General features: G+C 37.8%; 3 protein-coding genes across 16 annotated transcripts in view; 2 read left to right on the forward strand and 1 right to left on the reverse strand.

Moving 5' to 3' along the window:
- Positions 1 to 3593: 3593 nt before the first annotated feature.
- LOC130995465 (uncharacterized) lies at positions 3594 to 9391 on the forward strand. Of its 14 annotated transcripts, XR_009092170.1 has the most exons (12): positions 3594 to 3912; positions 4381 to 4509; positions 4687 to 4726; positions 7062 to 7137; positions 7233 to 7433; positions 7524 to 7736; positions 7915 to 8318; positions 8409 to 8464; positions 8546 to 8622; positions 8709 to 8758; positions 8879 to 8925; positions 9012 to 9391. XR_009092170.1 is itself a non-coding variant. In XM_057920755.1 (8 exons), exons 1-7 carry the CDS (start codon positions 3870 to 3872, stop codon positions 8281 to 8283), a joined length of 1071 nt encoding a protein of 356 aa, XP_057776738.1. In that variant the 5' UTR covers positions 3594 to 3869; the 3' UTR covers positions 8284 to 8318; positions 8409 to 9391. The 14 variants fall into 14 exon arrangements, 2 of the variants coding, with proteins under 2 accessions (XP_057776738.1, XP_057776737.1); XR_009092169.1 differs by having other exon boundaries at positions 8546 to 8758; XR_009092168.1 differs by having other exon boundaries at positions 8709 to 8925.
- A 4311-nt stretch (positions 9392 to 13702) lies between these two features.
- On the forward strand, positions 13703 to 14770 carry LOC130995467 (heat shock 22 kDa protein, mitochondrial-like). Its single transcript, XM_057920757.1, has 2 exons — positions 13703 to 14087; positions 14285 to 14770. Exons 1-2 carry the CDS (start codon positions 13865 to 13867, stop codon positions 14680 to 14682), a joined length of 621 nt encoding a protein of 206 aa, XP_057776740.1. The 5' UTR covers positions 13703 to 13864; the 3' UTR covers positions 14683 to 14770.
- Positions 14771 to 15881: 1111 nt separating this feature from the next.
- LOC130995468 (callose synthase 9) overlaps positions 15882 to 16960 on the reverse strand; it is a 33292-nt gene continuing 32213 nt past the window's right edge. The window contains exons 51-52 of the mRNA XM_057920758.1: positions 16694 to 16876; positions 15882 to 16445 (exon numbers count right to left, since the gene is read on the reverse strand). Of these exons, the coding sequence (XP_057776741.1) occupies positions 16209 to 16445; positions 16694 to 16876 (420 nt within the window). The 3' untranslated portion in view covers positions 15882 to 16208. The remainder of the gene's footprint in view (positions 16446 to 16693; positions 16877 to 16960) is intronic.

Here is a 16960-nt window from a genome sequence, read left to right on the forward strand (position 1 = left end):
CTTTCCATCTCAGCCGCCCAGCTTTCACGGGCGACATTCTCCATCGCATGAATACAGTCTTTCTTGCTATTGTCAATAACAAAAGCTTCCGTTTTATTGCCAGCATCTCCAGCTTTTCGAAGACGATGTTTTATACTCTCCTCTGCCTGTTTTGAGATTTGTTCCGCTGCACGATCTGCGAGCTATTTTTTTGAAGGCCGACCTCGCCGCTTAGCTGCCATATCCGAAGTAATTGGCTCCTTAGCCAATGCCAGAATTTGTTCCAATCTCTGAGCCTTCATAGCATTCTCAAAAGCAATCGAATCAATCGGTTGCTCTCGGGAATGAATTTCCTCACTTATAACATCAGCTTCAATTGTTTCCTCCTCTTCCGAACTTTCAGAAACATAAACATCAAGCGGCCTATCGTACACCGATGTCTCCACATTGTTGGTGATAGCGTCCAGCATATCCGGCCCTCTGATATCCTCATTATTCCTCAACTGAAACCTAGCATTCTCACCGCTGATTATGTTCTTCGCATTTTCCTCCTGCTCCAACAGATGAGGCGAAGAGCCTCGATGCGAAGGCTGCGTAACCTTCTGAGGTGTAGCTCTTGGTTCATTGTCCTCACCGGAACCTTGCTGCTTTACTCGCGCGGATTTATCAGTTATCTGCTCATCCTCCAAGATTTGTAACCCAGTTTCTTCACCTCTCAGGTTTTCCAACACAGCAAAACTATTTCCAATCGTAGTCCCCGATCGCTGCTTCTCTTTAACCGAATGTTGCTGAATCTGCTGATCGCCAACAGGTTGATTTCTATGGTCATGCAAGGCGGCTTCATGTTCCTTGTTCGTAGTCTGAAAATGCTCAATTTCTTGCCATTGTTTTCCCTGCTGCGTGGCAATCTTGACATGAGTAGTTGGTTCGTCAGTCTCCTTTTGAGTAGCTTTGAAACATCTATCAGGAGAGTGTCCTGTTATTTTGCACCTGTTGCAGTAAAGTGAGAGCTTTTCATAAGTGAACTCAATATAAAAAGCGAAATCTCATTCATCAAAAAGAAGAGAAGTAGGAAGAGGTTTAGACATATCTAACTCGACCAAGACCCTCGCAAACTGTCCAAAATCCTTCTTCACTGAAGCCGCATCGATTCTAATAGGATGCCCAATATATCTCGCAACTCCAGCCAGCACTTCCGCGTGCCAATATTCTATCGGCAAATAGTGTATTCTCACCCACACATTAGCCAACGAAGAATGCTCCTTGAATGGATCGAAATTCCTTGACCATTCCCTGAGTCGAAGGTGACCATTAAGAAGTTCCCAAGTGTTTTTAACCTTGGCACAGGTTTTGTCCGCCTCACTTTGAAAAACCAAAGTGTAGTAGCCTTTTCCAAGGGGAATAAGTTTCCAAGAAGAAGCAATTCCCCATAAATCATTCAACTCCTTTTTTAACATCATTGCTGGCTTTGGTTTTTCACCTTTACGAAGCAAAAGTCTTCCCGTCAAAGCGTATTGAAACTCCGAAACTTGTTTGATAAGAAGATCTTTGGGCATTTTGAAACAGAACTGATCACCATCCTTCATGGGACGTAGTGCATGAAAGTTATGAGCAGCTACGTCAGAGCGTCGTTGCCCCCGGTTAGAAGCCATCTCCGCATAGGATTTGTGGGCATCATTCTTCTTTCCCATATCAGTAACTTGTTGACTAAGCGGATTCGTGGGAATAATTGTCGAAGAGGAAGTCGCCGCCCCATTAGGGTTAGAATTGGGATTCCCTTGTGCTTGCGTAAGGGAAGTATCATCCGGAACCACAAGCGTACACTGAGGTCCCTTTGAGCCATCAGAAAAGACCATCATTCCAGACTGTTCGTTTTCCTTGTTCAAAGCCAAGTTCGGATTAGCAGAAGTACCAGGCGAAACCAAACTTGGGTGTTTCCTTTGGGAAGAAACAACACGAGTGTTCGGGTTAAAGTTGTTAGAAACGAGTGGAAGGTTCAGGCCCCCTTGCCCGACATGATGCAGCAAGATAGGACGACGGAATGCGAAACAGAAACCAAAAATCTTTCACTGGCATTACAGCAAACACCTTAAATGCAACACAAAAAGCCCAGAATTTGATCTCAACTTACAGAGGGCGATTCCAGGTGAGCAGCAGCTCCAACAATCCTCTGTGGTGGTCGGCGTCGAGCTCAGGCGGCTCAATCTTGAGCGCTGCTGCTGCTGTCAAACCGGTACGCTGTCTCACGAGATCAACAGCAGCGGGGCTCTGTACGTCTAGATCGGAGCTAGTCTGACCACGGGAAACTGCTAGGTGCGCCGGTGAGGAACTCTGTGACCGCTGCAGTGCCGCCGCCGGAGCTAGGAGAGACGAGCGAAGGCGGTGGGCGTCTCACGTCTGAGCGTCACCGTTTGCTGCAGCGGGGGTCGTGTTCGAAAAGGAGCCTTCACGGGAGCCGGGAGGGGAGGCCGGCGGGCCGACGACGCCGGCTTGGGTCCGACGGATTGGATTGGATCAAATCAAGGATATAAGAGAATCATAATGACATATATATCTATATATATATCTCGCTTTTTTCAATGAAATATACACTTGGGTGTGTTATTTTTGATGGATAAATTTATCATGAAAAAATAAAGGATAACAAAAAATTATGCTTTTAAATGTCTCATTTCTTTTCTCTCATTTTCTAAAAAAAAAATCACAAATTTTTATTTCTTCTTTTCACTTCAAGGAAAGATAATATTATTACAGCAAAAAATGGAGTTATAATATTATTTACTCATTGAAGTGAAAGAAAGAATAAAAAATAGTGAACTTTTCTTTTGTAAAAAATGAGAAAAAATAAATAGTAAGATATGTAAAAGCCACAAAAACTCATGTGAAATCGGTTGCACAGTGATACTACTTCAACATACAAATTACACTTTAAAATGATAAAGTGTCATTTGTATGTTGAAATAATGTCATTGTGAAGCCGGTTTCACTATAAAACCGATTTTACAGGAGATCACCTGCTTAAAAGCATAATTTTTTGTTATCTCTTCTTTTCTCATGGTAATTTATCCATGAAAGAGAAAACACCATAATTCATCAACCTCAACAACTACAATGGTCATAAATGTAATAAATACACATTTATAGTTCGATAACCACAACAACTACATTCAACGATAGGAATCAAGCCCAACGCTAGAGCCGCGCCAGAAATGCTCTTACATTAAAATACAATATCAAGATTATCAATATTATTAGAATTGTAGTAATTAATAGTATGATTTTTCTAAGGAATAAAAATATACTTAGAGTGTGTTTGCTTTTTATCCCTTTAAATGAGAGTATAAACTTATCACTTAAAGTGAAGATCATATTTGTTACTCCATATTTTATTTGGTTTGAAGAATAATATATTTATCCACTTCTTATAAGATGGTATAAAATTATACCATCATCCCTTAGGTATAAAATTATCTTTTTTCCAAGGGATAAAGAGTTGTCCGAAAAATTATACAATGTACGCAAATTTTTTTATACATCAAAATAAACGAAGTATAAGATGGTAAAAAAAGTTTATCCCTCTTTTATACCTCAAAACAAACACACCCGAGTGTATTTTGGATAATTTCCTATATATTCCGTCACGAATTCGAATTCGAATTCGATTATGAAAAGAGTGGTGTGAATAAACTACAACCGCACCGCAATACAAACTAGAATAATTGCAAGAAAACCCTAATTACCAGCTTCCCACAAATTCGTTTCACGTACCACATCATAAATCGCCCCCCATCAAGTTTTAGGGTTTCTCATTGTAATTATCAGGAAACTTCGAATCGGTATAGACTGTCATTACCGAGAATCGCTGTTTACAGTTGAAGAATTTTCGAAAGATGGATGCTCAGAGGGCTTTGCTTGATGAACTCATGGGCTCAGGTTAGCTGTAGGCTCTAAGCTCTTATTTTAAATTAAGATTTTCGGTTTTGTTCGTTCGAGTTGGCGATTGATTTTAGGTTTGTCAAGCTTCTTTTTGCCATTTGAGTTGTTGCTTGGTTAACTGCAAATGCTCCTTAAAGCTGGTGGATGGATTTGAGTACGAACTCTAAATTTAGAATAGAAAGGTCTTGGCGCTGTTGTTTATCAGATTTCGGTTAGAACCTCCAAATTTACGTTATCAGATTAGCGAGCCTAACTTGTTCAATATCTTTGTTTCTAATATTTATCTAATTTCCATAGTCTTTGTAAAGTATACACTAATAAATTGTACTGGAAGCCTAAATCTATGCTAAATTACGATGAGATAAGTAAAATAAAGATTCTCTGTTTGTTTTTTTACTTTTTCGTGGGTCTGGCTATTACTGAAAACGTGCTTCTTGGTACTGACTGTTCTTATGGTTCCTGTAGCACGTAATTTGACTGAAGAAGAGAGAAAAGGGCACCGCGAAATTAAGTGGGACGATAAGGAAGTTTGTGGTTGCTATATGGTCCGGTTCTGTCCTCATGATTTGTTTGTCAACACTCGGAGCGACCTAGGTAATATCTTTTGTTTCCTTCACGAAACTTTCTTGTATGATGTTGTTTCTTAACATGTTATTTCTTTAGTCTAGACTCAATTGTTGGTGTTAATGTAGTTCTATATTGTAAAATTGTGTGTTTTTGGGCACTTTTAATGTTCCTTACAAATGGTGTATATTCTGTTTTTTGCATCAGGGGCGTGCCCGAAAATTCATGACCAGAAGTTAAAGGAAAGGTATTAGGTGTTCATTTAGCTGGAATAGGTTTTGGTTGGTTTCATACCTAGGCTGTATACATACTAATATACTATGTTTACTTGGTGGAGAAAGTGGTTCCTTGGTGCATTTTATGTTTTTGTGTATTTTGTGCTCTCTATTGTGGTAATGTGGTTAGTGTTATACTTCTATGGATCTAGCCTAACATTCATTTCAGTTTTAATTCTTCTATGTCATTTGTAACGGGGCGTCCTTCTATAAATGCCTGAAATGAAGAAGCTTAAATTGTTTATGCTATTGTTTGCCTATGAGAAAATTCTGCTAGTTGTTCACGGGAAAAAAGATTTCTTCATGAATCATGACTGGAGATGCTCAATTCAATATTGGCATTTAGCTATCTATCATCACTTCATGTGTCTTAGTGACTTCATCTTCATACTGACCTTTTTTTGGATCGTCAAACCTGTCATTTCAAAGTAGTCGCCAAATTTGTGAATATCTTACATCAGATGTCTCTGAGTACTCATCAATCAGTATAAAAAAACTCAGTTCTGATCACTATCCTGGTGCTTGTAATGACAGTGGTCAAGAAGGTTTTCATTAATTGTTTTAGTTCCCTTTTGTTGCTTAGTTATGGTCATAGACTATAAAACCTTAATTAATATATTGTCATCTGAAGGAATTTAGGACAGTAACTGGAAACTACTATCATGGTGACCATTATGCTCTGTGCTATAGTAATGAGATAAATGCTTCTAAATAGAAGAGGATGGTAGAAATTACAGCAAGAACAATGAGGAGGAGAAAGAAATTCCTGACTAAAGGCATATACCTGAAAGGTCTCATATTAGTATTATAAACAATGCTTTATCTTGTTGGAGCTTTAATGCACTTTATGCTCTGATGCATGCACTCTTACCCCTAGGATATGAATGGGTCTGTATGGGGTATGGCATCATTCACCCTAAAAGTAGATCCTCCAGACCATGTCTTGTGGTGGTAACAAAGAAATATCCAAGCAATCGTCAAATTTGAGAGATTCTCCGGACTTACTATGAACTAGTTTGCTTGTTGCTAGTTTATTTAGTGCTATTAGGATTAAACCTTATTATCTTATTTCAATTTGTGTATAACATAGCAACATCTTTTTTTGTTTCCGTAGAAGTAGCCTGTTTCCAAGTCCTATTTTTGGATCATTTTTAGCTGTACCAACATATCGTAAATTTACTTGAAGTAAAAGTAGGGATCCTGGATATGTGCCCTTATCGGATGCAGGTAACTGATTCCAAGCAGCTTAATTATTACAGAATGAAGGAAACATTTGGCATAAAGAAATGAAACAGCTTGAAGGCGGTTTGATATTCTGCAAATATTGGCCTTGATATGAAACGTTATGTAGTTTGCAGTTCTATTTACTCCTCGCATGAACACATACAAGTTCAACTAACATTAAGTAACTTAGTGGGAAGCTTGGTTGAATGGTGGGACATTGAATAATAATTCTAAACATGGCAAGCTGGTAAGTTCTGAGAGGAAAAGTAGGCAAGAGAGTTTTTGACTTCCAAAATAATAGGAATATGAATGTAGTTGTGAAGGAGGTATATGTACCTCCAGAACTATAGTTTGTCGTCTTGTGACCTTTCTTGTGGTTCTATTTTTATTTTCTGCCGAATTCCTTTTGCTGGTTATCAGTTTTAACAATAGTGAATTTGCTAACAGCTAACTTGTATTACTATTGCCTGTATTCCTGCTCCAATTTTCTGATATCCTTTTAACAATCCCCTACCACCCTCCAACAAAATAAAAAACGTAGAAGCAGTAAAACTAGAAAAAGAACAAAAGTTGAGCAGGAAGTTTAAAGAAATAGTGTTACTGGCAAGTCATTTTGTATTCGCTCTATATATCCCACCCGAGGCACAACCCCTTTTTTATGCTGGATCCTTCTTTTTGGTCAATCTTCTCGATTTTATTTGAGACAAGGGATTTAAAAGATAGATCCCTCTTGAAGAATAATGTGTTATATGATATTTTATTATATCTTTTAGATTTGAAAAGTTTATTATCTGCACATAATTTGTTTTGCATCGGTTTCCTTTTTCTGTATTCTTGGTTTTTAGCCGATCTATATTTTGTAGATATATCAGAAGTAGGCTTTTCTCAATATATGTTTTTAACCAATAAAAGATCTCATTGTGAGCACAGTTTATTATATCAGCTTGAAACAACTGAAAATATAAGCCCAGTGTTGGATACTCATAAAGTCATACATCCAGGTCACTAGGGCAGTTCCATGCATGTTAAGTTCATATCAGAATTTAGATCACTTATGTTTATTGTTTTTTTTTTTCTCTGTAGCTTTGAGATGTCTCCTAGACATGATTCATTTGTTCCAAAGTTTGAAGCTGAACTCGCTCACTTCTGTGAAAGGCTGGCAAGTTTTCATTATCAATAACTACAAAGTTCAATGTTTGAATTAGTGTGATTGCTTAATCTGAGTCTCTAACAATACCTTTTGTCCCGTCTCAGGTTTCTGATTTAGATCGGAGAGTCAGGCGTGGCCGTGAACGCCTTGCACAAGATGTTGAAGTCCAGCCTCCTCCACCAATTTCTGCTGAAAAGGCGGAGCAGTTGTCCGTTCTGGAAGAGAAGATAAAGAACCTGCTGGAACAAGTTGAGTCTCTTGGTGAAGAAGGGAAGGTGGACGAAGCTGAGGCCCTTATGAGAAAGGTTCTTTAGTATGCTTACTGTGTAATGTTTTTTTTTTTTCCTAATCGTATAAGAATATGCCTGATTGACATCGATCACTATGATTTGAAGGTGGAATTGCTGAATATCGAGAAGACTGCCTTAACTCAGCAACCACCGCAGGATAAATTGTTGATGGTTGCACAAGAGAAAAAAATGGCACTATGTGAAATATGTGGTTCTTTTCTAGTCGCAAATGATGCTGCAGAGAGAACACAGTCGCATGTTACTGGAAAGCAGCACGTAGGCTATGGCATGGTTCGGGACTTCCTGGTAGAGTATAAGGTAAAACATAGTTTTTTTTTTTTTGGTGGGGGGGGTGGGTGGGTGGGGGGTATAAGGTAATATTTTGCAAGTCATACTTTTGCTTGTGGAGAGCATCCTGTAAAAAGTTAAACTTGGTAATGATGTTCTGCACCCGTTGATTTTATTAATTACAATTTCAATTTTGTGTTATTGCCAGGAAGCCAAGGAGAAGGCAAAAGAAGAAGAAAGACTGGCTAGGGAGAGAGAAGCTGAGGAGCGAAGGAAGCTGCAGGAGAAAGAACATGATGGTAAACGCAGAAGAAGTGGCTCATCTGATAGGGACAGGCCTCGCCACCGGGATTATGACAGGGAGAGGGACCGATATCGTGAACATGATAGATATAATGAAAGGAATGGTAGAGGAAGCCGAGAGGGGGGAAGAGGGTCAGATAGGAGGAACATTAGTTCAAGTAACGGAAGGGAAGGCAGTAGGGATAGATATCGTGAGCATGAGAGGAGCAGATCTCGTTCTCCTGCCAAACATGGTCGCAGGAGGTCATCCAGGAGTCCAGGCCGTCCATATTAGAGGATTGTGTAGAAATATATCTGGATTATGAAGAGGTAGATGCTTTCATAAACCACCATGTTTAATGTATGTGATTTGAGAGTAAGTTTGTTATCATTATGAGTGATTGTTTTCTGTTCTCACAGCTCTTTTGAGACTATACCATCTCCTATCACCAATATAATTACAGGAGAAAGATGAGGTAGGCATTTCATTGCCATAATGCTAATCATTCAAAGTTTTGTTTTGACTTTTTATGCTTTACAAGTGATCTTGTTTCCAGGCTGCGGCTTTTTTTTCCCCCTTTTTTTGGTTTGGTTTCTTCAGATGTTCCGCTGCAAAACTGTTGCCTTCTCTATGGTAACTCAGGGCAAGCAATGTCATTTCTTACTTATGATTGTGCTAATTTGGCAATTGAGTACGTCTACTAATAAGATCTCATTTAGATGTGGGCCATGTGGCTGTTGCACTTGCATGATGCTCTTGAACCACTGGGGTAAATCTCTTGTCTAATTTGTTTTTCATATTATATAGAACTGGGCCTATTAGTTGATATATGCAGATCTTGACCGTATATAGTGTAAGGACAACTAACTTGTCCTAGGAACAATCACAGGCAAAATTTTACCGCGGTAGTGCGATTTAGATGAAATAGTGGTCTAGGTATGGAGCATATTCCTTCATTTAGTGCAGACAATGCGTTCTTTGTGGTATAAGGTTTGTTTTGAATTCATTGAAGCTATATTCAGGTCATCAGCACAGGAGCATGCATCTGGTTTTGTGAATTTTAGTAAATGAATCTCCATCCTTGCCAAGGCCATTATTTCAGGATTATGCATGCAACGATGTTGAGGATTGCATTGAATTACCTATCATAGCTTCTTTATCATTCAACCTTGCTGCTCGTGGAATATTTTGCTTCCTATACAGAACATGTGAGGGAATGAGTATCTTAGGTTCAATGTTATCTTTGTGAACTAGTTATGAAGACGATCCCTTGGCTATATTTGGTTGTTATCTGTTGTATTTGCCATGTATATCCAAGTCCTAGCCATTTAGCTTAGGGCTATTTTATTTGGAATAAATCAAGTCAAGTCAAATCTCTTGCTATGATAGTTTGTTCAATTAAGAGCCACTCTGATTTAATTTACCGTTTCCAAAGGATCTGAAGCTAATTGTGGTTGCTCCTACTTTAAATTATTGACATTATTTCTTTTGAGGCAAAATTATTGACACGGTTAAGAGGGTGTTTGGCTGAGCTTATAAGCTCCTCAAAACAACTTATAAGTTGTTTAGGAGCTATAAGCTCCTCCAAAGTGTTTGACAAAATAAGCTCCCAAACAGTTTATAAGCTCCAAAAATAAGCTTCCCAAAAAATAAGTTCATCTATCCAAAAAATTGTGGTCTTTGCTATTTTGTTCTGTTTCTCTCGTACTTTTTTATTGTCTTTTCTTAATTTTGTATTTCGTTAGGGGCGTTTACTTTGAAGGATTAGCCTTGATAGATAAAAATAGTAAGACTAATACATTGTTTACTTTGATGGATTGCAACTTTGAGATATTTCAAGGCCCTTGATTATTTTTATCATTTGAACTAATTTTGTTTGATTTTTATCCCATGAAAATGGTGGGGTTGAAGATATCCTATTTTTTAAGGAGAAAAATAGTCAATCATGTATATAATCAATTATGCAAAGTAAACGTCCCCTTAATATCTTACTGAGATGATTAGGTTATGTGGAATTTATTAGCTTGTATCAATAAATAAAACAAAAAAGTAAATCGCAGACAATAAAGAAGAGGAATGTGGAGTCAAGGAGAAATAGACGCTCGACCAAACTCGCGACTGACGATGGGGTTGGGTTAGGGCGTTGCATCTCTATTTAAGCGGCCATTAATTCTTTGGTTGCATCTTCTTCTTCTTAAGCATCTTAATATATATATGGCCTGCTTATTTGGATATCGGATATCAGTTATTTCCGAACCGAATTGAAACTCGCCGGTTATCAGGTAATCGATACCCGATATTTGGTTAAATGGTACGGTTATGGGTATGACTTTTGAGATTTTTTGGTTATTGGGTATACCCGATAACCGATTGGGTATACCCGATTAAGCGATTTATTTAGTTTTAGAATTATAAAATACTCCCTCCGTCCCATTATTTATGGGACAAAACTTTTCGGCACGGAGATTAAGAAAAGTAGAATTAAGAGAATTAGATGTTTAATGTTATTTCAATTAACATACACGCACTCACACACTCACATACACTCTCTCTCAGCCTCCCCTGTCCTCACTGCCGCCTCCTTCGTCCTCCAGTTCCGCCGGGCTCGCGGTGAAGAGACGCCATCGCCGCCGCCTCCGTCGTCGGCCAACTCGATTCACCAGCAAACAGAAATCGAAACCAAAATCAACTGTCTCCTCTCAAATCCACAAATCTACAAGTCAAAAAAATCAAATACCAAAATCCCCAAATCGACAAAAATCAAGAGGTGGCAAGCCCTCGCGCCGCCGCGACCTCGTCGAAGAAGGCAAAAATCAAGAACAAAAAGTTTGTTCATCACCAATCATCCTATTGAGATAATAATCACAAACAAAAAGTTAGTTCATCACCAATTTGTTAGACTCGATTCACCAGCAAAAAGCGAAACAAAAATCAAAACAAAATTGAACCCAAATTTTAAAGACAAAGGAGATCTGCCGAAATCCACAAACGAAATCTGAAAAAAAATCAAATCTGAAAAATCCCAAAACCGCGCCGCTGAACGGCGCAAAGCCGACGGGCGTGGGAGCGGAGAAAGCAGAAGGCGCTGGAGAAAGGAATGGGGCCAAAGATGTCGGCTACTGGTAGCAGCGAGCAAGCTTCTTCTTGTCGGTGACGCCCCCTCCTTCGCAAGCTTGAAGCTTTCTCGGCCGCAGTCATTTCTCCGCCGCGGGCTTCTTCTCCGGAGGCGGCGGCGTGAAGCTGGCGGAAGATAAGAGACGAAGAGAGAGAGCGGAAGATGAGAGACGAAGAGAGAGAGAGAGCTAAAGTTGAAATGATTATAATTAGGGAGAAATGTAATTAGGCAGTAATTAGCGAATATATTAATGCTTAAATGCCCCCTGATTTTTTCCAAAAAAGAAAATGTGCCATGTAGGTTGGGACAGCCCAAAAAGGAATACATGTCATGAATAATGGGACGGATGAAGTATAATTTTATTAATATAAATATATTTAATTTGATTTCTCTCTTATATAATTGTGGAAACATTACCCGAAAGGAAAGCAATCACCTATCAACTTATTTTTTATCGTTATCACCTTTCAACTTAAAAGTTAATAATTAAATTACTTGTAATTAATCATATTAATATGCTATATGCCAGCTACTGGATTCAGTATTATTTATTTATTTGTTGAATGGATTTTAGTTGAAGGCTAAATGGCAGCCAGCTTGGTTGCTTTCTTGAATAATTCATTTTCCTTGATTGCTTTGTCGAAGATAACATTTTGATGCGTTTTCAATAATACTGTAATGTTGTATAGGTGTGTTTGATTTAGCAATGGCTGCCCTCTGACATTGTTATAATTTTTTTTAATGGTATTTTGGTTACCCGTATAACCGACCTGTAATAACCGTCCCATTTAACTGGTAACTGAATATCGTTTGGGTTCGGGTACGAATAATATAAATGCTTTATTTTGGATACGGGTACCCAAATTTTGGGTATGGTTATCCCGTACCCGACCCGTTCATCACCCCTATATATATATATATATATAGAGAGAGAGAGAGAGAGAGAGAGAGAGAGAGAGAGAGAGAGAGAGGAGAGTATATATATATATAGAGGGAGAGGGAGAGAGAGTTGAGAAACTTCCAATGAGGACAATAATTTTCATGAGAATTCAGTGAAATTTTTGCATCGGGTCGATTACCCTACTTCAGACTACTTAATTAATGAATTTAAAACTACCTACTAAATATTTATGTAACCAAAAACTTTGGCTAGTTAATAAAATACATTGAGTCTTTTACCTTTCATTCTCAAATTATTTTTATGTCAATAAAATTATATTTGTTCCGTTCCATAGGAGCGTGCACTTCTTTTTATTTTGGGACGTCTCATAAGAATGTGCATTTGTCATTTTCAGACACGATTCTACCACTAACTCATTTTTTACTCTTTTTTTTGATAAACTAACAATATTAAATAAAAAAATTTAAAGGCCGCACAACATGAAACTCGAACTTAAGACCTTTGACCTTAGGCATTAACCCCTTACCGCTTGATCAACACACGCACACCCTTATTTTATACTCTCTCCGTCCTAACTTTTAGTATTCAACTTTTCGTTTTTGGCCGTCCCACATTTTAGTATCCATTTCTATTTTTAGTAAAGTATGTGTGACCCTTACTCCACTTTAATTATTCTAACACTCACATAAAATGTGAGACTATAATTCCACTCATAACACACCTAACAACTTTATTAAAACTCGTGTCATTCTCAAATGGAAATTAAAAACTAGGACGGAGGGAGTAGTAAAGTTGATCACTTTCTCCACTCCCAATACACTCATCTATCAATTTATTAAAATTTGTACACTAAAAGTGATGCACACTCTTGTGGGACGAAGGAAATATTTAACACTTGTTTGATATTTATGTCTAGAAATGGATTGATTAATAAAAGGAACATAACACGCACTTGTGGGACGGAGGGAGTATTTAACACTTGTTTGGTATTTATATTTAGAAATGGATAGATTAATAAAAGTAACATAGGTAACACGAAGATGAATAGTAAATAATTATTGTATCGTTAAGATTAATTTATAATTTATCTCAGGGTGAGATGAAATTATTTTAAAAAAGGAATACTGAAATAAGAGAATTTATTATTTATCTCAGGTGAGATGAAATTATTTTAAAAAAGAAATAGTGAAATAAGAGAGGGCATTGATTTTATTTCAAACTTTCTTTGATTCATAATTTAAAGTAACAAACGCATAGATAATTCATACTATTTAGCTATTTAAACTTATAAAGCCTACCAAACATGCAATTATATTATGAACTTGTTGTACACGTTTCTTATTTTAGTTGATTTGGAAATATTTAGAAATTGACATAATCCACTTATCAATCGTGACAAAAGTATGACAGTTTAAGCTCAAATTTCATTTACTACAATAATTCAATTTCATTTTCGAATCTGTATTTTAAGCTCAAATTTGACTTCTATAGTTATTTCAGCTGAACTAAAGTTATTTATAAATATTTTCTTAATTATATATATGTTTTTTGTAAAGAGGTTTTGACGCAAATGAAGCATGTACATTGAAAAGATGTAGCTGTAGATGCGACATTGCATTATAAATAGTTAATTTTGTTATTCTTTACTGTTTTTCTAAATTTTTGACTGACCAAATTGGCATACCTGATTGTAGGCCGAATTTATCGGCCCAATCTGGAACCTTCTCGACCATGTTCTACAATGTTCCAGATTCTCTTCTCTTCTCTTTAAAAGCCGAGGCTGCAGACGTCGCCTTCCAACCTTTCAAAACTATCTGAAAATCTCACTCATCCTTAGCTTTCTTGTCAACAAAGAAACAATGGCTTCCTCTCTGGCTCTGAAAAGACTGATCTCTTCTTCCAACCTTCTCTCCACGTCTATCCGCCCCGTGGCATACTCTCGCCGCCTCTTCAATACCAACGCCGTCCGCGAGTACGACAGCGAAGACCGCGACTCCGACGTCGGCCGCCGCCCCGACCGCCGCGTATTCGGCATCGGCCGCCGCCCCGACGCGGCGGTATTCTCTCCCTTCGCCTTAGCAGGTAGTCATTTTCCTCTCCATCTTCCGCTTCTGTGAGGATCCAGACCTTCGTTTTATTGTGCGACATTTTGATTTGTTCTATCTGTAAGTGATCAAGGGGGGCATAAGCCCCTACCAATCAATTTTTATTTATATATGTATAAGATGGTCAAATTTTTGGTATATGTTGTGCGAAAGTGATGAATTTTGTTGTGGCAGATATGTTGAGTCCGTTCCCAACAAGGAGCAGCCTGAGCCAGATTCTGAACATGATGGACCAAATGATGGAGACGCCGGCGAGTGGCGGCGGTAGGAGGAGCTGGGAGGCGAGGGAGACGGAGGAGGGGCTGCAGCTGCGCGTGGACATGCCGGGATTGGGGAAGGAGGACGTGAAGGTGTCGGTGGAGCAGAACACGCTGACAATCAGGGGCGAAGGGAAGAAAGAGAATGAGGAAGAAGAGAGCGGGAGAAGGTATATGAGCAGGATTGATCTGCCGGAGAAGCTGTATAAGACCAACGAGATAAAGGCCGAGATGAAGAACGGTGTGCTGAAGGTGTTCGTGCCGAGGATCCAGGAAGAACAGAAGAATGATGTTTTCCAAGTTAACATCGACTAGACTAGTTAGTGTGTGAGGTTTTGATTTTAGTCTGGCTCTACCTTCTCGCCTTGTTTTACTTTATATAATAACATCACTTTTCTTATTATGGGAAGAACGTCCACTTCATTTTATCCTGATATTTTGATGTTCTTGGCGAAAACGAATAAATGGATCTCTTTTATAATTATAACTACGTAATTTTAATCTATAAAATTTCATAAATTACATGATAATAATTATTTATATTAAAAATAAATTAGTGCTTTTAGTATTTTGAGTAATAAAATCATTCATTTCAATTATTTATATTAAAATAATTTAGTGCTTTTAGTAATAAAATCATTCATTTCATTGGAACCTTTTCTTCATTCATCATTTATTTTATTAAAATTAAAATTATGTCTGAAAAATGCGTCTTATTCTTTATGAACAAAGTTAGTACAATATTTTAACAAATTCAAGAATTTCACTTATTAAATATTACTACCGATTTTTTCAATTAACTCTTATTAAAATTCGTAACTGTCTTCTTTTAAAAATAATATTTTAGAGGTGAAGAGAGTAGATTATAACTAATAAGACCATTTTCAAAATAAGAAAAGTAGCAGTTTCTCCCACTATCGCAATTACAACATTCACTAGAAGTTGTCTATTTAGAATCTTAGGGCCCGTTTGATTTTCAGTAATGGATTAATCAGGATATAAATTATCCTGATAATTTAGTGTGGATTAGTCATGATTTCTAATCTCAGATGGGTGTTTGATATCATTGGTAATTAATCCCAAAAAGTGTTTGGTATCCATTGAAATAGGTTGGATTAACATATCAAATACTTAAATTAGTAGCCTATGGAGGGGGTGGAATAATTAGTGTGGGTTAATCCCATGGGGGAGGTGGGATAGTGTGGGTTAATCCCACAAAATAAGCTAGGGTCTTGGGATAAACCTGGAGTTGACCATATTAGTAACACATAATATCAAACACTACATAAATCCATATTAATTTAGTTTATCCTGGTTTTAAACCCATATCAAACATGCCCTTAACGTCTAATAAGTCGTGCAATTGCCTCCTCACGTTAGAGAGTTGAACACTTAGTATGGCATTAGACCGAAATTCACAACTACATAATTCAAAAAACTGTCATAATTCACAAAAATTAAGCCGAAATCAGCAGTAAAACGTCACCAAATGAGAGGGTGAGGCAAAGAAAAAATAGAGAAAACAATTGCCTATGTTGCCTTATACAGCGTGGTGGTAGTCTCAACCGACCAGGTTAAATGCTTACGTAAAATAAGCATTCAGTATTTGGGTCAAAATATTGAAAAAAACAAATAATCTGTATCCGACTCGAGATAAGTTTTAATGTACATTATACCAACGTATTTTGGCAGAACACTAACTACAGAACAGAAGCTCCTAGTAATAGATACACATTCCGTGAACAATATAGCAGATCTCGTTTAATCAGAAATCACCATAAAAAATGGGGGCAAAAAGGGTGCGACTGCGGGAAGGGTTGTGCTATACCAAAAATGTGTTATTACATGCCAGTATTGGGGTTGTTCCCAGCAAGGATAAGCGAGATCTCCAGACCACGACTGAAAGCTTGGTTAAACATAAGCCTTGTTTGGAATGTTGAAGCAAATGGGAACCATGAAGATAAGGCAATAGGGATGAAGATAAGGATGCCCATTGCAGCATCATATAAACGAGCAATTGATCGTATTGACTTCCATAATCCCAATTTCTTCGCCACAGGCTTCCAAGCGCAAGCAATCTGCAGGCACAAAAAAAGTTATGAAAAGAAAAACCATAATCCGACCATAGGTTGTAATATCTACCAACCAAATAGAATCCCATTCCACAGTTTCTAAAAGATCTCCTAACAATGGATGCCAGCACACAGGCAAGTCATGGTGCAGACAACTATCTATTTGTTTGAAATGAATGTGTGATCGCACCAAGATTATCAAGAAGCTTGAACCAAGTAATTCAATGCACAACATAAGCATAGAGAAAACTTACAGAAAGAATTCCCCATCCAGTGGGCAGAAAAGCCAAGATACAAGCAAATATATCACTGATGGAGAGAGAAGTAATCGCAACAGCAACAGCTATGCCAGCCACTGCCAGTAAAAATGCGAGTCCTTGGACAAAACGCAGCACCAACTGAAAATTGACTGATATCTTCTGACTGAAGGTGAATACCTGTGGAGTGGAGTCCATACAGAAAGAGATTTTGTTGACTAGATGTAAGAAGCCACAGGTTTGCTGACAAATCATAGTATTTGA

This window comes from Salvia miltiorrhiza, chromosome 7, assembly GCF_028751815.1.
Source record: "Salvia miltiorrhiza cultivar Shanhuang (shh) chromosome 7, IMPLAD_Smil_shh, whole genome shotgun sequence".
Taxonomy (NCBI): domain Eukaryota; kingdom Viridiplantae; phylum Streptophyta; class Magnoliopsida; order Lamiales; family Lamiaceae; genus Salvia; species Salvia miltiorrhiza.